Raw genomic sequence first — 24,562 nt, forward strand, 5'->3', positions numbered from 1 at the left:
CTCCCAAACACACATTTGGCTAGAAGCACATATTGTATCCTAAACCAGCATGAGTAGCTCATATAATGGAGCCATGTAGCCTCAAGAGAAGGGCAAGACTTGAACATCTGTGGCAGAGTCACCTAGAGTCCCATGGTGTGACTCATTTGTTTTGTAGGAGCTCTAAGGACCACAGCCCTCTGGTTTGGTTGATGCTCATTCATTCACCCAATAGCCCAGGGGACTGAATCTGAAACCCAGCATAGACTAACTGTTGACAGTGGTATCTTGGACTGGTCTTGGCCTTGTGTTTCTTCCGAGACAATTGACAAGGTATCCTTTTTTTTTTTTTTTTTGGCATTTTGAGACAGGGTTTCTCTGTGTGGCCATGGCTGTCCTGAAACTCACTCTGTAGACCAGGCTGGCCTCGAACTCAGAGATCCACCTGCCTCTGCCTCCTGAGTACTGGCATTAAAGGCGTGTGCCACCACCACCACTTGACAAGGTATCTTGATAAAGAGATCCATATAACAATCTCAGTGGAGAACACCAGAAAAACTGAGTGGGGACACAGAAATCATGGCGTGGAAGAGGGGAGGGCAGAACTCTGTTAAACTTCTGTCAGATGTAAGGAAGCCTCACAGAATAAGGCTAGGGTGAATGGTGTGCCTTGGCCTGAGCATCACCAGTGCAGCTTGTTCTCTTCCCACAGCACACCTTGGTGTTTATGTGAGGAGTCCCCTTCCTGCTCTGAGCCCAGCCTTTTGCCATAAGTTCTTTGTTGTTTGATCTTGCAGTCCTTCTGTTGAGAGGAGCCATCGGCTCAGACAACCATTCACAAGGACAGTGCTGACCAGCGGGAGGTTCGGTTCAGTGTGTCAAACAGAGGATGCAACAGAACCAAACATATGTTGTCATAGAAGCGGTTATTACTTTCAGACCCAGAGAAAAGAAGGATGATCCATCCATAGGTGCTGAGAAGGAATCTGGATGAGGCAGAGGGTTCGATATGTGATGGGAAGAGAGGATGTGAAGGGACCACACCTTCACTAAGGGCTTGGCCACAGAGTTTGTTGGGTGACTCTTTTGAATTAGTACAGAGTGAGGAGAAGTTACTTCTATGACTCTGAGATGCTGTCCACTAGAACTGGTTGGCAGTAGAATGAAGTGCTGCTTTAGAGCCTGTGAGTTGAGGAAGAAGTGCACCATATTGTAATCATGCCTGGAGAGGGGAAGGTTTCACTAGGCTGGAGGAAGTGGATCCTGATGTGACAACCCTATTCAGTAAACGGGACCCTGCGATTGTCCTAAGTGGCTTCTCTACTCTGAGAAGATCATGTCCTTTACACATGATAAGGTTCAAAATGTGCGTCGGTCTTTATCTTTTTTCCCCCCACCCAGCCTTGTAGGGACACAGAGAAGAATAGAAATATGATGAAAATATCCGCTCTCTCCCTCTTCTTTCCCTCATTCTTCTCTCGCTCCTTGCTACTTTTCCGTCTCCCCTTTCCCCATCTTTCCCCATTTCCAAAACCAACATTGTTTCCATTTTTTTCCCTGAGGCTAACTTATAGACAGTCACATTTTCCAATAGTGAATTTATTAAAAAGTAGTATATTTTCTTATATAAGCTCTGTCTAACAAAACCTAAAAATAAACCGTTGTGTAACTTTTCCTGGGGAGTTACAAATGTCTATTCATCTCAGATAGGAAACGACAGAGCAAAAAAATTGATTCTACTGAAAGTCTATTGTGGGGAACCAATTAATTTTGGGACATTACTTACATGAGCTTGAATAATGGGTTCCTTACAAGAACAAAAGGAACTCAGGCATCTGTATCGCTCAAACACCCAATCCCTGCGTGGGTCATGACTCACAGACCTGCACGCTGGCACTCTCCGCCCAGCACACAGGCAGATGTGGGGCAAGTGCTCTACTGAAATCTTTGCTTCACAACTGTTGATTGTTTACATAGCTTTGGAGATGGGCATCTTGTCAATCTGGTAAGTTTTGTGAGCTTCCTGGGCTTTCAAAAGAGGTGTTCCTTGAGCCCTGGAGGAAGTGATGCGGATGTCTGCTCATTTTCTTCCACTTAGGGAAGCCTTGAACTACTATATCACAGTAACGGGTCACCTATCTGCAGCAGCTTAACAGGTTATGGGTCTCTGAAGTAAGCGCTGCCTGTTGCAAAGAAAAGGGACGCTTCTCTCCATAACTGAGGCTGGCAGCAGCGGTGATCTATGGGCATTTAGAAGGCAGTTTGAAGGCTGGCTCCCTGGGTCTGACAGTCTCCAGGCCAGCACCCATTGCTTATTTCAAGGCCATGCCTGGCTGCTGAAAGGACCCATCATGGGGAACAACTCCCACATCCAGTATACCTTCTTGCTACATGAAATATGTAGCATATGCCTCATGAACATGTCAGGTTGAAGTATTAAGATCTGTCAGAGCCCCTCCTGCCTTAAATCGTGTCCTACTATGGGGCTTTGCAGAGCCACTGCAGTTCCAAATTAGTCTTGAGGTCCCTGCTGAATTAACTTATAACAAAACAAAACAAAAACCCCCAACTCTTTAGGGAACATAAACTTGTCTGACCCAATGAACTGGATGTCAAACAGAACTTGCAAACTTAATTTTTCCCCCAGTAACATCGGTCCATCTTCTCTTCTCATTGTTGATATTTATGAGGACTTCACTCAGCGATGGTCAAGTATCCCTAATGATGTGTATGAGCTATTCCATGGGGGAGCCTTGTATCCCTTCATATGAAGTCTTTGTCTTGGGGAGGGGTGAACAGTTACATTGCTCAGTTTCTCTACGGTACTTAGACTGATCCTGTCTACATCCTCAACTCTCAGCTTCACAGGCTTGGCTGTGAGGGACTAGTCCATTGCTTGTTTAAAATTACTTCCCAACTCCAGCAGTTCAGAGATAGTAGGGTCCATGATTGTGGTAGCTTCCACTATTAAAACCCCAATCTGCATGTGCAGTTAAGGATCCCCCTTTCTCTGTATCAGAGGTTAGAATGAAATAGTATTCTCTATCTCTTTGACCTCACTCTCTTTCTCCCCACCCTCTGATTCTTCCCATGGATCCCACAGTTTGGGATTCTAGGAAGAGCTCATTAGCAAGATCTAAACTGTACTCTCGCTCCCCCTTGTGTCCCATCAGGCATAATAAGTGGCAAGCACACACCCGAGTCTCCTCCTAGCTTTTTCCACTTTCCATGCTGCTTCTGAGGACAGCATCTACATGCCTCCTCCCATTGTAACTCCACACTCACTTGGGCAAACTTCTTTGTAGGCAGAAAGTTCGGGTTTAGTTATATGTCTTTTCATCCACAGATGCTGCCACAGCCCTTCTTTGAGCCCTTTCAGTATGTACGAATTTCAGGTATTGAAGTATCTTCTCTAGTCTGGCAGTCATCTCAGTGCATCTTCAAACCCGTGCCAGACTCAAGATGGGCCACCTCGTATTGCCTGGAGGAAGACAGACTTAACGTCTGTTGAATGTTTACCAAATCATATCAGGGACCATGCAACAGCCATTATTGCAAGGAGCCATACCATCCCATACTACATGGGGAAAGTAGCCACATTGGTACTGTCCTTGTGCCTGCCCCACCCTCGGGTATATCAGACTGTTGCACGTCTTAAAGCCAATAGCAGGATCCATTGCACAGCTTCTTCCAATATTATCTACGGCTCTGTCAAACAGTCTCCGGGTGCCAATTGTGTTATGTGACTTTCCCTGTGGAGACACGAATAAACATACATTCATCACAGAAAGGGTACTGATGACAGACAAAAGAAAAGATTCTTCTTAAGTCTAGCTTAGTCAAACAATGAGTTTATTGTGGTGAATTTGTAGGAGCATGGTGAAAGGTTAGTTACAGGGACGCGGGGGACTCAGACAGCTGCGTCACCTCAGCAGTATGTGCAATGACTCATGACAACCACTCTGCTCAGAACCTGCAGGCAGCTGCTTCTGTAGTCTTCTTTATCATTACAGTTGCTGACTGCTTATGGACCCTTGGGAAAGGGTTTTGCGAATCTTGTGAGTTTCAAGAACTTCCTGAACCTTATGCCCCTCCCTCCAGGAGGGAGACAGAGTGTTTCAGTCAGAAGGAAATAGCTCCATGGCATAAACACTGGCACAGTACTAGGAGGTGCTCTACAAACTTCACTCAGATTTTACCACCAGCTTTATTGATGCTTGTTCTAGCAGAAGGAATTTTTTTCTGGCCCATTATCTGAATTATACTTACCTATTGGTCTTGAGTGTCATGTCCTTTTAGTCTTCTCCTGTCCCCATTCTAAGTCTTTTGTTCTTTTCCTTTTTATGATCTTGACATTTGTGAACAGTATAGGTCACATGTCTGGTAGCATTTACCTCACTATGAGTTTTCTGACTTTCCTAATGCTAAGATTGAGGTCATATGTTTTGGCAGGAATACTATAGAAGTCATGCTGTGTCCTCTCAGGTCATCATATTAAGGGTGGGGAGCACGGTACAATGCCCCCATGCCCTATTACTAGAAATGTTGATTTTTGATCATTTGATTAAAATAACATCTGCCAGTTTTATATACTGAAAAGTTATTGTCATCGTTGTATGTATTTTATGGGAGACACACTGTGGCATTCTTGGGCAACTAAGTCCTGGGGAGCTGTGATTGACATGACCTTTTCCCTTTGTCTCCAGAATCTAACAGCCGCAGAGCAGTGAACAGAGGCTATGTCACCAGCTTACTCAGGCTGCATCAGGACTGGCACAGCCACGATGTGACCAACACCTATGTGCTGATCCGCCATGGGCTCCTGCGTTGCCTCAGGCACATTGTCAGCCTCCAGTCTGGCAAAGAGGCCTTCCTGGCAGCCCAAGGCATGGAGACTCTCTTCAGCATTGCACAGGTATCCAGCATGGGAATTTCTTAAACAGGTAGATGGCTTCTGGGTGATCCTTAAAGGCTGAAGCTTGGAAGTTGTCCTGAACAGAGCAGGGGACACTAAAACAACTTCAACATGGATCTTATTTCAAAATGGAAGATGCTCTAGATTCAAACCCCTGTTTATTCACTCATTCATATTTGCATTCAATCATCCATTCATTCATTCATTCACTCCTTAACCCACCATGGGCTCCAGAGTATCAGATCCCAGCCTAAAGCTGTGAAACTTTCAAGCTATCATCTGCCTTCTCAAATCATCAATATGATTTTTTTTTTTAAAAAAAGAAACAAATGGCCTGTCATTGTGGTACATGCATTTATGTCTAGCACTCAGGAGGCAGAGGCAGGTAGGTCTCTCAGTTCGAGGCTAGCCTGATTTATAGAGTGAGTTCCAGGACAGCCAGGGCCTCAAAGAACAACCCTGTTTCAAACAACAACAACAACAACAAAAGAAATAAGACACACACACACACACACACACACACACACACACACACACACACACACACACACAGAAATATACCAAAAAGAGTGGAATTGAAACATTTAGGTTATTTTGTGTACTAAATAAGTTCATGTGGTTCATGAACACATACTGCATTTTAATAGTCTCCCCCTCTTTCTTTTGAGTGTGAGCAGTTTCTGGGCTGAATAGTACTGGGAATCTGCAGGAACATGGCAATAGAGACTTCTGATCCTATGGAGGCACGTGTCTAAACAGGAGACTGAAATTTAAGAAACAAAACATCCAATGAGAAAGATTTTTGCAGTGGTCTGTGAGACCAATAAAGTAAGAGAGACTCTTATAGGTGGAGGGAGAAATCACTTAGAGACACTAAGTCCTCTCTGAGTAGGTAATACCCAAACCTAAATCATTGCTCGGTCCATCATACCAAGTTTAAGGAGAAGAGTGTCCCAAGCAAAGGGAACAGCGACTCCCTTGGCTTGCCCTTATCTGCCCCAGCTGGGGCGTGTGGTCCAAGGCTATAAGTTTCAACTCAAGTACCACATTCTTTGCCTAGGGCTGATTTACATACTATCCCAGCTAGAGACACAAATATCCCAAACATTCACCATGTGCGCTCTCATTCTCTCTCTCTCTCTCTCTCTCTCTCTCTCTCTCTCTCTCTCTCTCTCTCTCTCATGTGCCTCTTGTTCCTTGTTATTTTCCTAGTTGTCAGTCTCTGGTGCTTGTTGCTCCTCTCTGGAGACTTTCCAAATGTACTTCACCTGAGTGCATGCCGAGTCAATGAAGCAGCCAATGCTGTTCTTCCATATAGCTTTGCTAGACTTTCCTGATTCTTTCAAAACAAACAAACAAACAAACAAACAAAAACCCCACAAAAAACAAAACAGCATTTCCCTCTAAACACTAACATGATACTGTGCTGCAAACCAATAGCTTATTTTCCGTCTGCTGTCACTCTGTCATTGCTGAATTCAGAGCTTCTCAGTCATGAAATAGCTGCTTTTTGCACTCTGCTTGTCTGGATCAAGTGGCACTATCTATTTTTTCCAAGCTTCCTTGGCTGTGGGATCACAGTCCTCCAAGTCTCAAATCTCACTCCATCCTTGTGAAATTTCCCCCTCCTGGTCTGATCCCAGGCACCACTGTTTGGGCTGGCATGCTCACCCAGTCTGTCCTCTATATTATTGGCTGTTTTTCTGATCTGCACTAAAAATATCTAAAAGGGCAGTAGTGGAAAAAGATGGTGATTTTACAGTTGTGTATTGGGGACACAGTGAAAAAAAATATGACAGCAAATGAAGCCCAGGCATGCAAGGAGCTGCAAGCACATATGCAGGGCTCAAGAGGTAGTTCCTTGACAAATCAGTACTGTCTTCAATCCCTCTGTTAAGCAACCAACAAGCTTCCAGCCTTAGTTGCTGTTGTAAACGGAAGCTAAGCGTGAGTGGAGACAGAATCTACATTTTATAGTGAGGTTTATCCTGCCCATGTTGTAATTTCTGATTGGTACTATATGAAAAAGTAGCCCAGGAAGGGCTATACAACAAGGCTGAATAAATTTGGCATGATGCACTAAGCCTGTCACATGGAAATATGTGTGCACAGTATGTGGGTAAATCTCCCAGGGGTTGAATCCCCCATATTCTCTGATGGCCCCAACTTTGCTTTCAGCCTTTTAAATAACATGTTCTCCTGCAGGGGCATTTTACTGAGTTCACTCATTAACCTAATGATGTTGTCTGATGTTGCCTTCCTACCTAGCACCTGGTTTGTTATCAATGGACATGGTGACAAGTGAATCTAGAAATTTTTATTTCCTTGGAATTCAAAATTAAGTTTTAAATTCATAAACATTTTCCCTCAAATGGATGAAGGCACTCATTATGGCATTATCACTAATGCCCTTATCTCTGTACACTTTAAACCCCCTGCCCAATATTCTTTGTTCAGCTCACAGCACAATCCATACTTTTAGGATGCATGAACTTGCTTCTCCTATCTGGTTCTCACCTGGTCTGTTTCACACAAAGCAAAAAAAAAAAAAAAAAAAAAAAAAGCAGTTGCCATCAGTCATCATTGGTGGCTGTGTCAATGGCAATTACAGATAAAGCTGGACTCCAAAATGTTGGCATTTTTGATATTCTTGACTTGGATTTAGCTATGTTTTTCCTAAAGCTGAAGTTTAGAGCATCATCTCCAATCTGCATCTATTTACCTTTCTTCTTTCTCGTCCATACTCCATTTTCTCTTTTTCCAATACTAATAACTCTACAACAAACACTTGAGGCCATTTGACCAGGCCAAAGGGATGAAATGTCTTTAACTAATTCATTTTGCACTGGGATGGTTTCCCACTGTGTCCGCAGAGACACTTGATTGGTACCATTTGAGCACACCAAAGGGAAAGTGGCATTCTTGATTGCATTAAGACATTTCTGTTTTGAGAGTTGGCTCACTTATATTTTGCAGTGTGATTTTTGTGTGTGCAGGAATGGCTGGGGATTGATGCAAGTTTTACACATTCTAGGCAAGTACTCTAACCTTGAAGACAATCCAAAGCCCTGTATACTGCACATGTGTGTGCAGATGCATATAGGTGCGTGTGTGTGTGTGTGTGTGTGTGTGTGTGTGTGTGTGTGTGTGTGTGTGCCAGATATGGATATCTACCACCTACTTTATTTCCTTTCCACCTTATTTTTGGAGAAAGGGTCTCCATTGAACCTGGGAATCACTGACTTGGCTATGCTAGCTTGCCAGCAAGATATCTGGGTCCTTCTGTCTGTCTTTCCAGTGCTGAGATGATGGGTATAGTATGCTATACAGTCTGTTTTTCTAGTGTGGATTCTGGGGGATAAATCTAAGAGCCTCATGCTTGAATAGCAAGCATTTTACTAGTGGAGCCATTTCCCCAGCTCCATTTTTATTGATATTTTCACCCTTTACTTTCATGAGCTACCTATAATGTGAGGGTAGACATATCACAGTAGGACAGCATCACATCCCAGGTCCTATGGAAGATGCTCAACACCTAATTTTTATGGTTTCTTGGTCTAAGAACTTTCTATATTCTTTAACATGCTCAGACTGGAAGTTCATCCTGGACACACTTTTATACCAAGTTCAGCACACAACACATTTTCTGAGGTATTGGAGAAAACTGTGTTTTGGCCACAGAGTAACCAAGCTACATCCGACTCTGTCTTAATTTAGTAAACTTGTCCGTACATTTTTTCTGAGTGTCTGTAAAGAAAAGTATTGCCATATTCCATCACCATCAAAATATTACATCAGCAAAGCCAATTTTCCTTTGCTTTGGGTAGGTACCAAGCAGGATCCACACCATGGACTTTAAGACAAGCACGTTGGCTAATTTAGGCACATGGGACTTGCTTAGGTTTTCCTTATGATTTAATAGCTTATCCCTTTTCTTTTATATTTTCTGTTCAGATAATAGGCAAGAGAGAAAAGCAAGACTCCCATCTGTTCAGCTGCTCATTCCCTAACCTAGGCAATAATTGACAGTGACTCAGGTGTGCCTGAAGGAACGCAGCATTCCTCTTTCCCCAAGCATCCCTGATAAGAACTTACCTTAGGCACAGCCTCCCTTGAACTAAGTTCAAGCCTCCCTTCAGACTTAACTCATCCCAGCGCCACCTGAGTGCCAAAAGAGAAATAAAAATATAGATTCTGATGAGACAATATCCTCCATTAGAATATTCCAACTTCTAACCATCCTCCAGTGAGGCTGTTTACTGTCCATGGGTTGGTTAGTGCATTTCATTATGTGGGATAATGTCCCAGCATAGGGGTGGCACATGGGGTCTGCTATGATATTCTCTCTGCTCAGACCTGCCTGGAGAACAAGAGCCTGGAACCTGTGGTCTCTGCTGTGATTCAGATCCTCAGGCAGTGCTACCCTGAGAGTCAACTCCCCCTGGCCACCCCCAGGAGTGCCTACACTTTCCCAGCTCCCGGCAGCAGCAGCTCAGAGGTTCCGCGGGGTCTATCTGAAGGTAAAGTCTGAAGCAGCTCCAAGCTTTGCTATGAGCATTTGCATTTTACAGCACGTCAGAGGGATGGGGATTAAAGCAGATGCAGTTGTTGTACAGGTCAGCCATGATCGTCTAATAAGCTCATTAGAGACAGACATGTATGAAAGAGTAGATTTTTCATAAGCAGGGAGAATAAGTATCAAGCTCACTCACATTGTCCCTAATTATTAGCTGTTGCCATGTTGCCTGATGGCTACCGAATGCTTGTACAATCATCTCACCTAATTAAAAAAGACAATCTTTCCACAATTTTGTGACCCAACCTCTTTGCTATACCATCTATCGGTGGAATTAATTTGTCCTCTGGACAAAACTGAAATAAAACTTTCTCCATGTAAAACCCCATGATACATGTTTTAGAATATCTGAAAGCATCATGCTTCAACCTCCAAGAGGACCTTGAGGTCGAAGATTCTAGTGCTTTTTAATCTCATCTTCCTTCAGTGAAGCACATTTCCCACAGTTGGAATTTTATCACATGGCATCTAACACTTTCTAAAGTTAGTGGATAATTCTTAAATTTCTTCATTTTAAAATTATGGACTCCATCAAGGCATTATCTAAATTACAATGAACTTAGAGTGCACGTGGTCTGTACATTTTGACAGTGTCAGTTGCAGGACAGCTGTAGTGTCATTTGTGTGCTATTTCTCTCCAAATTCATTTTGTTTTGCATTTTGCATGAACAACAGTTTAGGCATCAGGGCATCCTCCTCCCATATGCTCATATTCACAGCATGTTTACAAACCAGTGAGCACCTGAATGTGCTGGGGTACAGTGCTCTTGCTTGGTGTTGCATCCCTTATTTTCAAGAAATACAAGCTCCTCTGCATGGGAGAGTAAATACCAGACAATGAGCATCCTCATCTTTTCACTCCTTTTTTCCCATCCAAAAGATTTTGAAGATGATGGCGACGAGGAGGTGGACAAAGACTCAGATGTGGAGGCCGTGAAAGAAGTAGGTAAAGCTGCCCTTCCTTGAAATAATTTATACTGACACCACACAGAAGCAAATACCATTTCTTTTGTTTACTGAACTTACTTCAGCATTATCACTCCAATGATAGTGATGTCTGGAAAGCAGGGATCCTCTTATTGATTTTCTAGATGTCATTTCTATCTTGATAGATCTAGTACATAGTCTCATTGTAAAGTCAACTATATTGATTACGATCCAAATATTCTATCAGGATGAACCTTGCTAGTTATTTTTAGGGATGGTGTATTTAATAAATGCATAGAGAGATGTTTTAGGGAACTTTCTGCTAGACTTCACCTGTCTTCATAAATGATTTTCTTTTGTTTTTTCCTGTCCACTCTGCACACATCTGTAGCTCTGTGTATCCCCATTCCCACCTGTGAGAATTAGTCTTCCTTGCTTTGCAAAGTCTGCAGCTCGGCTCTTAAAGAGGTCATGTTCCTTGTCCCTTATCCCACAATGGTCCACAAAAGGAAGGCCCGCAAGATTCTTATCAAAGTTCACATTGTAATTATTTTACACTCTGTGAACCACTTATTCTTTGTTTCAATGACTCAATTTGACACTGTAACACACACAACAATGGTATCCACAGTACATGAAGGAAGGGGTATGGCTGTTTTCCAGTCCGAAGAACATAGTCTGTTGACTCCCTTTTTTGGGATAGGTGTTTTAAACTTTAGCATTGTTTTAATATTGATTGCAGGGGATTTCATTGTATTATGGGATGCTTAACAACATCCCTTATTTCTACTCACTATTTGCCTATTGCATCCATCATTTTGTCCCTCATTCATGAACCAAAAGTATCTCCAGGAATTGCAAATCATTCTTAAATGACATTCTCCTGTAAAAAATGATAGTTGGTCTTTGAGTTATAATTATGTCTCCATTTCTTTTGCTGTGTGTAGTTTTAGATAAGTTTCTCCATTTATAGTTCCAGTCCCTTAATTGTTGTCATCTGTAGCATAAGATTTGAGAGGCAGTCCTAGAGCTGAAATTCAAATTTAAAAACAATTCTGCACCAGCAAGATGGCTCAGCAGGCAAAGGCAATTGGTGCAAAGCTTAATGATCTGAGTTCAATCCCCAGAATTCATATGTTAGAACCATCTTTGCTAAGTTGTTCCCTTACCTCTACTCACACTTACACCCCCCCCACACACAGAGAGAGAGAGAGACAGAGAGAGAGAGAGAGAGAGAGAGAGAGAGAGAGAGAGAGAGAGACAGAGAGACAGAGAGACAGAGAGAGACAGAGACAGAGAGAGACAGAGAGAGACAGAGAGAGACAGAGAGAGACAGAGACAGAGACAGAGACAGAGAGACAGAGACAGAGAGAGAGAGATACAGAGAGAGAGACACAGAGAGAGAGAGAGACAGAGACAGAGACACACAGAAACAGAGAGACAGAGACAGACACACACGCATAGACACATACACATACCATATAACAAACACACCTCCAATACCACACCACACATACACACACACACCACACACACAGACACACACACCATACACATAACAAACACACACATACACATATATACATACATACACACATAACAAACACATAGGCCATACATGAGCATGTGTGTGTGTGTACACACACACACACACACACACACACACACACACACACACACACACCAACCACCACCACAAACAAACAAACAAACATATACACATACACACACACACACCGTACACCAAACCTACACACAATTTAAAATGTTATACCAAAATTAAAGAAACAAAGTCTTTCTCCCCTTTTCCCCCTTTTCTGTCCCCTTCTTTCCTTTCCTGGAGAGAAAAAGAGGTTTTGAAGTTCTCAATCTGAGCAGTCTCTCACCTTGCTGATGACAGTGGCAGACATCTAGAGACTGTCTCTCAGTCCCATCTCTGGGACTAGACTGCTATTGACAGTCTGATGTTCCCCAGGCTTTGTTGATAAATAGAATCATTTCTGAAGTCATCAGTAGCAAATTGGTTCTTTGCTGTGGCTTGGCCACACAGGCCTATAGAGTACGTGCAGAATCATTTGAATAATACTGGGCTGCTGCAGCCATTCATCAATGCCACCTCCTACTCCCTTCTTGCTTGCACTTTGATAACTGGATGTCTGATGCGCTGTCAGTTGCCTCTTGTATCTGATGCAAGGGGGACACAGCATATGACAGTGCTTGACTCCACACAGCTAGTTAGAGTGGTAGGGAGTCCTGAGTCTTTCTGACTCTATTCTGGAGAGGCTAGTAGGGTAGAAGGGTATGGACACTAAACAAATATAACAATCCAGCTGGGAAAGAAGCAAAAGATAAATTAGGGAGCATCTAGGAACCATTCATCAAAGGCTTCGGCTGAGAAAATGATGAGACTGGGTGTGAATCTGAGATGTAGAACGATGGGGTAGCATGGGAATTAGGTTTGACTCTGGGGTACCGCAAGCATAGGAGAGCTGGCCGTCCAGCAAGTAGCTTTTCCTTGGTGAACCTTGCTGGCCATGGTGTGCACAGGAAGCCAGGCCTGTTTCTTTTCTAGTCACAGAGTTAACTCAGGCTATTAGCATTCATACTGAAAACGGTAGATAAATGTGACCTACGTCTGGGTCAATATATTTCAAAGAAAACCTTGTCAGTAGAAGGTCTGAGGAGTTGATTGTTCTGATTTGGTTAGAAACTGTCAGGGTCAACATAGGAAAAGAGGAATAGCACGTGAAAATAAGATGGCAGCTGTGTGTTTTCTTCATGCATGCATTCAAATTCAAGAAACTGTGAGGGGAGGAGAATGCACGGAGTGTATTTATGCTCTCCTTCCACCGACTTTAATTTTATTCTTTTTGAATTTCTCTTATTTCTTTCAGATGCTTTCTTTGGTATGATCCATATGTAGCCAGGCTAACTTCTAGAAACCAAATAAGACATTGATTTTCATTGTCAGTGTTCACATTGTTGTGAACTTGGAGGGATGTCCTTATGAAAGATCACTTTAGTGCTTTATGATTTAAACAAGGAAGTGTGAATCAGGGCAGTGACATTACCCATGAGACCCAATTTAAGAAGGAAGGGTCAGAATGTATTATCTAGATTAAGGAGCTACCAGTATCCTAGATAATATGAGGACACAATAGCAGGTCTATCCATAGATGACTATAAATAGTCTTATGTGGTGAGGGTCTTTGTGTGTGGTTTTGTGTGTGTGTGTGCGTGCGTGTGTGTGTGCACACATGTGTTTGTATGGTTTATTCATATGTAAATGTATATGTGCAAGTATGTGGTTGCATGTGCCTGTGGAAGCTACAGGAGAGCATTGGGTGCCCTCCTTTGTTACTCTCTGCCATATTCCATTAAGACATGGCTTCTTACTGTCTGAGGCTGAACTGGCAGTCAGGAAGCCCCAGTGATTCTCATGTCTCTGCCCCCTATAGCACTGGGCTTAGATGTACATGTGACCTTGTCCAGCTTTTGTTTTCTCCTTAAGATTTATTTATTTATTTATTTATTTATTTATTTATTTATTTATTTATTTATCATGTATATAGTGTTCTGCCTGCCCATACACTTGCTCACCAGAAGAGGGCACCATATCTCATTATAGATGGTTGTGAGCTACCATGTAGTCACTGGGAATTGAACTCAGGACCTTTGTTAGAGCAGCCAGTGCTCTTAACCTCTGAGCAATCTCTTGAGCTTTTTATGTGGTTTCTAGAATCCAAACCCAGGTCCTCATACTTATGCAGCTAGTACTACTAACTACCGAGTCATGTTTCTAGCCTAAGCTTCCTGTCTTTGAAGAACAGAAAGCAATCCAACTTTCTGTTATACAAAGAAATCATTCACTGATGACATTTTTATGAATGAGTGCAACTGTGTCCTAAGAAAACTTTATTTACAAAGAAAGGTGATGGGTCATAACTGGCTAACCTCTGCTGTAGGGCTGCACGGGTTAATGACCATGTGTGAAACGAACTACACTACCACCTATGGCTTATAAATACTGCTTACTCTAAAAACAGCCTTATTTATTGGTAGGGATGGTTTTCCCAATGGCTAGCCATGTTGTGCTCTTGTTGGGGCCAACCTGGGCCGTGGCTGAGGATAAGGAGTAGAACTAACAGACGAGGCTTGTAGAGGCGAGAGCAGTGGGTATGGAGGCCTACCAGAATGGTGTCTGAGTGTATCACTAAGCCAAACTCGGAGGATTTACTTTTCTCTTGATCTGCATTTGTAGGAAAATTATATACGATGGATGGAACATTGCAATTTCTTCTTTTCCACTGGCTCAGAAATATAAGCCTTTATTTCCCACATTTTTTTTTTTGATTTAGGCCTTCAGCAGTGGCAGGTTTTCCTAGTCCTTCCAAATGTGTTTCTAGACCTTGCGGTAAGTGTTTGTTCCCTATTTCAGTGAGGAGATTTGATCCCTACTATGGAAAGGCAGAGAGTTTGGACAGTACCGTCCTTGGCATATTGTATCTGTAAGATGTCACAGCCCTTGGAAAGCACGAATACAGTGTTCAGAGTGGAGTCAGCATCCTCATTAGGCTAACACAGGATGCTGATCTGGAAGAAAAGCATGTAATTTGCTCCATGCAGAGAACCTCATGTGATTTGCTTAATGTTAATGAGTTGAGAAACCTAGGCGTGCCTGTGAACTTCTAACTCCTCATAGAGACGTGCTCACAGCAGACTAGACTGTTCCTGGAAACTGCACACATCAGCCATGCTTCTCCGCTGCTGCTTCTCACACCTCATCTACTCTGGCCTTTCTCTTCTGCCCCATGCTTCTGGCATCTTCTTTCTGCAGGCAAATTCAAGTTCCTTTCTCAAGACTCATTTTCTTTATATATTGTGCTTCGTGCCTTCTACTGTCGTTATACCAGTGACTTCCCTTGAAGTCACTCAGTCCCAACAGCTGTCCACACTCCAGTCTCAGTGCCACTCTTGTCTCCATCCTCCAACATTTCCAGGACATTGACCACTGCTAGAAATCACTGTGTTCCATTTGCTTTGCTCCTGTCTCGGTTCTCTTACTAGAAGATGGATCCTACTGGACCATGACCCTTGGTTTCATCGCCACTGAGTCTTTGTATCTAGAAAGGCACTCGCTCGTGGAAAGTGCTCATTAAATGTTTGCGCAGGTGAAACAAATAGCAAAGGTAGCCAGGCAAAAGGGGTGATGATGCTATTTACGAACAACTCAATGCATTTTTCTTGTGGCATGTTTTATTATTTATATGATTTATTGTATATTTACTTCTGATGAGGGCTAGTAAATGCTGTTATCTGGGCTAAAACAAAGCTTTGTGTCTCATCCCTTTAAGTTGAAGAATATAACCTAGTACATTAAGTTCTTTGCTGGCTGGGCTAGAACTATAGTCTGAAGATAGGGAACTCATGGATTCAGCTGGCAAAGAAGCAGAAATGTATCTTGTCTGGACACCCTGCACCCTGGAATTCTTGACCGTGACTCGTTCTTTGTTCTGCTATAGGATGATGACTTGGAAACTGATTTGAGTAAACTGAGCTCTAAACCTGGTTTTGACCTATCTGAGGAGGAACTGGCACAATATGATGCGATGTGTCCTGAGCTTTCCTATAGCTTTGAGGTAAGGATGGGATAGAGCCTAGTTCTTGGCAATGCATGGCGCGATCTTTCTAGAACCTGGGAAGCCAAACAGAGGTGTCCAGATGGATCACATTATTCATCATTACCACTGTTCCTAGATCTTTCTGAGAGAAAAGCAGAAGGGAAAAGGATAGGGAGCCCAGAATGCCCTCAAGGAGCCTAAGGTCTGATACTCTACACCTAGGATAAAATTAGTACAAAATTACTAACTATGGCCTGCTGGGAGGGCCACTCTAAGAGGCAAATGAAAATTCTGCATGATATAGGTGTTCTTTTGCCAAGTTGGGAAAGTCATCACCATAGACGGATTGTTAAAGGTCAGCCTCCAGATTCCAGGCTTTCTGTATTAGTAAAGGCAAAATGAACACCTTAGGTCTGGTGATGCTGACCCAGTGTACAATTGCTGCTGTTGCTAATATCAACACACAGACCTACCTTTTGGTCTCTATTGTTTTCTTATCACTTTTGAACAAATTATGAGTCCAGCCACATCAAAGGACATAGAGAGACACATGTAGAGAGGAGCTGATATATCTTATTTCACTCTGGAAAGCAGAAGAGGTATGGTGCTCAAAGTTTCAGTGAAGAAAATATCAGTAAAGACATTAAAAAAATCCAAATTTTCTTCAAATCAAAGTCAATGCCTGGGGCGCAATGAAAGGTTTTCCTTTGTGTATCACTGAGGCCCCTGTAAATGAAGTTGTTCAGTTAGACTGTAATTGAATGGGGAGGGGGGAGCCTGCAAAAATTTATACATTGTATAGAATTATATGAGACCCATGAAAACCCGTTTTGAGCATGGGTTTTGTGTGATCCTCGTATCTGTTTACTTGTAAGGTTCAGTTTTTTCCCCTTTGGTTGACATATTGAAAAAGCCCCTAAATCATAAGGATCACACATAACTTTGGATCCAAACAGCTAGCATGGGAATCAAATTGTATTCTCTATCTGGAAGCAAACATTAATGCATGTGTTTTTGTATTTTGAACTAGAAGGAACCAGAACCCAAATTTGAAGATGATTTGAACATCAAAGGCACTCTGTATGCCAATCACCACCACATTCCAAGTGCTTGCTCTCTAAGACAGCAGTGTTTCAGCAGGGAGCACAGCTCCTGGGGACAAGAAAGAGAAGACACAACCCACCCTTCCATTCTGCACAAGGTGAAGGGAGGGAAGTCCAGCATACAACCATCCTCAAAACAAAGACTGGTAACAAGTGCGAACCAAAGTCTACAACAAAATGGCTTTGGAATAGATTCCTCTGGACATGATACTTCTGACATTCAGGCTTCCCTAGAACAGGCTGATTGGGACATAGACGCCATTTCTTGCCCAAGGATAACTGCCTCATTTTCCAACTCTACTAAGCCAGAGGAAAGCAAAGAAGCAGCAGAGATGCTTCTGCACACACATCCCAAGCACATACCTTTCCATGATCCTCATCTTTATATGGCCAATGCTATGAGAACAAGATCTGCTGTGGGGTTCAAGATGGTGGCATTTCCTGATCTCTGGGGGCACTGTCCACCTTCCACTGCTCAACCCATGCTGGATCGCAAATTGGGAGTACAGAGGTGAGGGTTCTACTGACTTGGAAGTTATAGATTTTTCTCTTCTAAATATTTTCATAGATGGGATGGTTTATGCAGATAATCTGGTATTTGTAGGGAAGTGATCATTAGTCTGTAGCACCTTAAATCCCTTTGGAGACATATAATATTGCCTTTAAACTGGAGAATTTATAAACCAAGTATGATGCCGTGGTAGTATCTATTTCTGGGAAAAAATTCATTGGATAGTTTGAATATGAACCCTCAGATCATATCCATGGCAAGCTATCACAGCAGGGGACCACCATCTAGTGTTTCCGCATACTGGAACCTTTCCTAAAAGAAATCTTTTCAGAAAAATAAGAAGCTGATTATTTGGGATCTATTTTGTATTCACTACAAATTGGTGTTTGGTTTCTTGTTGATGGAGAAAAATAGTATACTTCTATTCCATAGACCTAGAATTTGGAGTGTGGTTTTGCTGTATTAGTGAGAAAGGGATAGGAAAAAACAGCCCACATGTTCTCCAGAGCAGAGATCCTGACTAATAGATTGTTCCTAGAGTTCAAGAAAGTCTGCATTGTCCTTGGATCAGGATAATGAGATTAAAATAAAATCTGACAAAAGGAAGGAAAATATATTTCCCTCAAAGGGGAAATACACACACACACACACACACACACACACACACACACACACACACACACACAACACACACACACACACCTTATTCTAGTAGAGTTAAATGAGTTAAACATGCAGACCAAAATGTTTCTTTAATTTAAATTTCATGTCTTCTGCAAATTATTCTTTTGATAGTAGGTCCCTACAACTGTTCCTACTTGGATTCTTGCCTGATCACAACATGACTGCTCTGCTTAGAATCCTCATTCTTAAGGCCTCATGGATAGTCTCTGCCCATTTTACTTCTGCACACAACCTCTTATTCTCAGTCCAGGGCTTGGGTCCACCTCAACTTCACCATTCTCTTACCCAATGTCAACAAAATTAATTGGAAATGTGAAGAGGGATTAGAAGTCCCTCTTAAACTTCTTCCCTGTCTCTTTCTTAAATCTCACAGACAACATTTTTTTTCTTCACTTTTACAGAAGGCTGACCTCAGCCTTCTAGAACAGAGTCCCAGGAACACAAATGTACAGAATAAATATGAAAGCTTCCCTGGAGTTACCCAAGCTGCAAGGATGCAAACAGCCAATAGTGGTAATTTCCACCCAAAAGCCCTACCAGTACAAGGAAATGTCTTTCTTACACAGCCAGAAAATCTATAGCACCCTAGGCCAGGTTCTCTTCATGACTTTCTTCAAGCTATGGACACCTCCAATAATACCTGTCATCTTCCTACTGCTCATGTATTTTTATGCTTTAAAAAAGAGGAGGAAGAAGACAGAGAGTGCTGTGTGTAACCCTTGAACCTAAGGCTGAGGCACTATTAAGCACCTGCTACCTATGTTTCTCTGATGAATTCTGAGACTGAGGTAAAAAGTGGGTGCCAACGCTTATATTTTTTTAATTTTTTTTCAAGGATCAAGATACTTGAGGATGTCCGGAGGCTCCTTCAGCCACACGATATTATAAATAAAGTTGCCTTCAGTTTAGACGAGCCTTGGTAGGTGGTCTTGAACATCTATGGAATGGAAGGCATGGGGATTCTATGAGTGAAAAGTTAATAGGAGTATTCCATATCGGTAACCCATTTCTGTTTCTAAAACCAGCATGGTGACTATACTGTTTAAAATACTATAAGAGACATCTTACTTTTAAGGAATATAAGACTGTGTCCAAATGTAGCAATATGACGTGTTCACACATTCTCTCTTTTCTTACAGCCCTTTGCAAGGTCCTGTTTCCAATTGCTTAAGGTTCTACTCCAAGTTTGAATCAGGAAATCTTCGTAAAGCCATCCAAGTGCGTGAGTAAGTAGGAACAGCCACAGGTGTGGCTCTTGGCACTATAGATGAGCAGGTGTTGCCCATTTCTTGCCATTACCTGCTTAGTAACCTCATATTGATAGCTTAAAAACAGACATCGTAAAGTATCTTTACCAAGACAATTAGTAAACACAACCAACCAATAAAGGTTTTCCTTTCTTAGTTATTTGTCAAACGTTTATCAACAGACAATGAGGGAACCCACTGGCTGATGCCTTAGCATGGTGAACTATTCACTACATGATAAATATACCTTATGTTTCAAATAGCACTCCTGCATTTCAGTGTAGGAGACCTCTCTCAGTGTATTTATATTTATGCCTCGCTTATTCCAAGGCTGAACCTGTTGACACAGAAGCATCTGTGACATTCCCTGTTCCTTCTCCTCCCGATAACTATTTATTCCACGGGGCTGTGTTTGGGAGGCAACACTCTTGGATCTTCATCCTTCATTCCAGGGACCCTGCTCTGTATTTCTGGCAAAAGCTACCAGCGAGCTTTCATTAGTAGAAAGTGACTCCACAGGCAAGGGCAGGCTAGGGATACATAAAGCTAAAATGGAAGAAATGATCCCTTTCCACTTGCAGTGAAAGAAAAAAAATCATTCTTCATGCTCTTTTGATGTAACACAATTCAACCACAGAGGAGGGGACTGGATTTGCTGCATCTATAATCTTCATATAGATGACTTTTGACAAACCATTCAGTTTACAGTAGTTTGTGGTATAGTAGCCACACATGCTGGAATGAAACAACCAGGGTTACCTCCACCTCTTTTGAGGTGGCCTAGCTTACTTCACACCTTTATATTTTCATCTACAGAATGCAGATAGCAGTAACACTTATGTTGTAATTGTTTTCTCATAGTTAATCAATATGCATAAAACTCTCTGAGTAGTGCCTCACACACAGTAAGCACTCACTGAGCATGCTCTTATCCAGGGACACACGTTTTCCATGACTTAAGCCTAGAAATTAGTTTAGCTCAGATTTAACATGTCATTTTTGAAGTTAGTTTTCAGGGGAAGAGTTATATATGGTCTTATTTTGTTGATTTTGTTTTGTACATGAACTACTTCAACAAAGCCTGACACATAAGAGAGATGAACTGAGGTACTAAGGCTAAAGAAAGGACGAGCATATCGAAGTTCTTTTACAGCCCACTTCTCCTTCTATCAGCTCAGCTTCTACTTTGTCCTATGGCTTCTGTTTATATATTTTTTTTCACAGCAACATTAAAGTTTGTTAAGAAAAAATTTAATATAGATTTAAGCATGGAAGAAAAGAGAGAGGGAGACACAAATAGGTTTCTAAGAAAGAGAATCACACACTGTTTGCATAATTTCTTATTTCTAAAGTCAAATTCAGAGGACCCAAGAGGTAATAGTTACTTAAAAGTCTCCTGGGTGGATAGTTTTCAGTCGAGGATCTGCTTACGTTGCTGCCACGGGAAGGCATAAATAAATCAGTGGTAGTCAGAGCAGAGTAAATTGGAAGAAGATAAACATCCTAGTAAGGACTTTTAATGTCTACTCTCTTGAGTAGGCACTGTGGAAACAGTAGACAATAAAGGTCATAGAGTTGCTTGTAGGCTTGATTTACCCACCCAGTGGAGTATGCCTCAGTCAATGCATGCTGAACTCATTGGTGTGGTCCTGAAAGGCACAGGGGGAGAGGTAGGACCCTATTGGTTAGCTCTGCTCTACTCTCATATCTTGTTACCAAGTTCTAGCCTTTCATAATTATCCCTATAGGACCTTGTGCTGGCAGGTTTTTTTTTTTTTTACCTTGACACAAGCTGGAGTTATCTGAAGGGAAGAAAGCTCAGTTGAGAGAATGCCTCCTAACTTCTAGCTATAGGACATTTTCTTAATTAGTGATTGGTGGAAAGAGCATAACCCATTGTGGGTGGGGCCATTCCTGGGCAGTTCTAAGAGAAAGCTAGGCTGAGCAAATCATGATGAGCAAGCCAGTAAGCAGCACCCCTCTGTGGCCTCTGCTTCAGTTCTTGCCCCCGCCCCCCCCAGGTTCCTGCCTTGTTTGAGTTCCTGTCCTGACTTCCTTCAATGATGGACTATAACATAGACGTGTAAGCTAAATGAACCCCTGTTTCCATAAGTCCCCTTGGTCATGCTATTTCATCACAGCAATAGAAACCCTAGCTAAGTCAAATGCCATTTATATGGGCTCAGGAAGGGGAGAGTGTACATGAATTAGGACAAAAGTATCACTTTTCTTGGAAGAGCGACTCCAGCTCTTATCTCGCACCTGACTTTCCAGGTTTGAGTATGACTTGTTGGTCAACGCTGATGTGAATAGCTCCCAGCACCAGCAGTGGTTGTACTTCAAGGTGAGCGGCATGCAGGCCGCTGTCCCTTACCGCTTCAATGTCATCAACTGCGAGAAACCCAACAGCCAGTTCAACTACGGTATGAACCCTTGAGGGAATCAGGGAACAGGTCAACTTCATGATTGTTTGTATTATGATCAGAAGCCCCCCTGACAGTCCCAGAGGTTGAGGCGGGGGGGGGGGTTGATGTGATTTGGTGGCCCAGTGTGACAAGACAGTGGTCAACAGATTGAAACACAGTGCCCATGTGGAAGTGCAGTGAGGGACTCTCACTCCGGCACAAGATAGTGCAGTGCATTCTGAGGTGTAGGACACTTCAGACTTAGGAGTCTGAAAGGTGCTCTCACTATCTCTGCATCCCATCCTCTAAACATCAAAAGACTAAACAAATATATGGGCCGGCTTGCCACAGGACAGGAGAGCTGCAAAATCTACTTGAACATTGTTTTACGCACTCAGAAACCTCTGGAGAATGCTTAAATCCCTGTGACCTGCTTGGGAGAGCTAGCTTACTACTGGACTTGGTGGTTTTTAATAAAATAAGTATGGGTGATACCTTTAGTTCAGATGACTGCAGGCCCTGCCTCTAGTCCACACTGCCTGGGACAGACGGTCACTCATTTCTGTAAAACTTGAGCCTTACCTCTTACATTCATTTTCACAAAAATGGGGCTTTAAGTGTATTCAGAGCTGTGTTCTTGCTAGAGGTTTTACTGGAGAATGTCTGCGGTTTTTCTAATTTAAGAGATGTTCTCCTTGCATCCCGTGGCTTATGGCACCTTCCTCTATAAAGCTGGTAGCACAGTACCTTTAATATGTCTGGTCACATTGCTTCTCTTCTTTAGTCAAACCCCTCTTTGCCTCCTCCTTGTCAAAATTATCTGTGGTTACATTCAAGACGCATAGGGATACTCAGCCTGGCTCAATATTTGTAAAGTCTCTTTGACTGTATATAGTGAACATTCACAGCATAGCCCTGAGGGACCACAAACTGGGTATTTTTATGGGTCACCATCCAGTCTACTGCTGTACTCTTCATTTGGCTTTCTTTTTTTTCTTGTGGTTTAAGCCTTCCTTTTATTTTGCAGGGATGCAGCCAACCCTGTATTCCGTGAAAGAGGCTCTTCTTGGTCGACCTGCCTGGATACGGACAGGCTCTGAAATTTGTTACTACAAGTATGTTAGAATGCAGTTGGCTTCATTTCATCTATGTAGACATTTACTCTCATTTTTCTTTTAACTTTTTTCTGCTACTATTATAAATATATGCCACCTGTTTGTCCGCCATGCTTGTTGCCAATGTCTTGTCCAGAGACATTTTAGGGTATGTGGTACTCACATTACACTCCCAAATACCTTTGGAATTAAGGAAAAATGGTTAGTTTCTCTTCACACAGATTGTGAAAACTATTGTGTGTGTGTGTGTGTGTGTGTGTGTGTGTGTGTGTGTGTGTGTGTATAATATATATATATATATATATATATATATATATATATATATATATATATATATAAAGCCAGGTATTAGAAATTGTAAAGGCTGAAGCTGAAGCGTTTAGTACTTCAAACCTTAGTTCTTTACCTGTTTCCACTGGATCCAGTGAACAGGAAGGCTGGGGTTCTGGGTCCTGTCCCTATGCACATTGCTTCGTGTTTCATGGGTACAGGGGCATGGCTATATAGCAAATGTGCATACCTTCCTCCATTGCAAGGTAGTTTTGTGTACAAAACAGAAAAGGGAAGGATTGCATTATTCATGTTTAGTTTTCAATCAAAATAACCAGTTTCATCAATTTATTTTGTAAAATTGTGATGAAAACATAAAATATCCATATACTTAATGAAATAAATGGATTTGTTATTTACATGTGCATTTTTGTATATGGAAAATAAAATTGAAATACATAAATAAATAGTAAGGAATATTATATAATGCCTTGCTAGCTCATTGCTAGATCTCATAAAAATTAATAGGCTAGGCTAGTATCTTTTTTTCTCAGCTAAAGTATGGTTCATTTTTCTATGATTTTAAGAGGTTCCTAATATACTACGAGCAGCTAATCTACAGTTTAGGATAGTTGTCACCTTCTGAGAGAAGGAAGGTATATACACCTCATATCTCTCTGCTTTGAGGCTCTGGACATGGTATTGACAGCAAAGGTCAGGGGTCTTGATGCTCTGTTTGGATAAAAGCAGACATCACCATAGAGGTAACAGCTGCACACAAAGCCCAGCGCGGAGCCAACTAACAGTGTGCAGTAAAGGAGGTGGCAGCTTCAGCCCTTGATGTATTAAGATATGAATCCAAGTAGCATTTTCATATATTCTTTAGAAGAATAGCAAAATATTACAACTTTGTTGGCTTTCCTTTCATATAAATGGCAATTACTTCCTGGCCCACTTATCTTAGGACCCCCTAGGACTCTTCTTATGGTACAGCAAGATTTAGGTTAAAAAAAATCACCTCAGCATTTTAGAGTTCACAATTGCAGGGAATAAATATGATATCTAATTTTTATTGTGTCAGGAGTATCTTTGAATTTCCTTTGAAAACAGTGCCCATGGATGTAAAAGATTTAATGTGGGGACTGCTTGGGTCTGAAACACGAGGATTGCTCAGACATAAGGTCCTGCATGATTAAATCAGTGACATGG

General features: G+C 42.0%; 1 protein-coding gene across 2 annotated transcripts in view; it reads left to right on the forward strand.

The window, feature by feature from the left end:
• The window catches only part of AGBL1 (AGBL carboxypeptidase 1), an 880,118-nt gene that overhangs the window by 138,504 nt on the left and 717,052 nt on the right, over nucleotides 1-24,562 (forward strand). For both annotated transcript variants that reach the window (XM_084772153.1, XM_084772154.1), the window contains exons 7-15: nucleotides 4,686-4,894; nucleotides 9,249-9,414; nucleotides 10,351-10,412; nucleotides 15,920-16,036; nucleotides 17,049-17,632; nucleotides 19,152-19,235; nucleotides 19,456-19,542; nucleotides 21,838-21,986; nucleotides 22,996-23,083. In XM_084772153.1, the coding sequence (XP_084628279.1) occupies nucleotides 4,686-4,894; nucleotides 9,249-9,414; nucleotides 10,351-10,412; nucleotides 15,920-16,036; nucleotides 17,049-17,632; nucleotides 19,152-19,235; nucleotides 19,456-19,542; nucleotides 21,838-21,986; nucleotides 22,996-23,083 (1,546 nt within the window). The remainder of the gene's footprint in view (nucleotides 1-4,685; nucleotides 4,895-9,248; nucleotides 9,415-10,350; nucleotides 10,413-15,919; nucleotides 16,037-17,048; nucleotides 17,633-19,151; nucleotides 19,236-19,455; nucleotides 19,543-21,837; nucleotides 21,987-22,995; nucleotides 23,084-24,562) is intronic.

Source organism: Acomys minous, assembly GCF_964271855.1.
Source record: "Acomys minous genome assembly, chromosome: 2".
Taxonomy (NCBI): Eukaryota; Metazoa; Chordata; class Mammalia; order Rodentia; family Muridae; genus Acomys; species Acomys minous.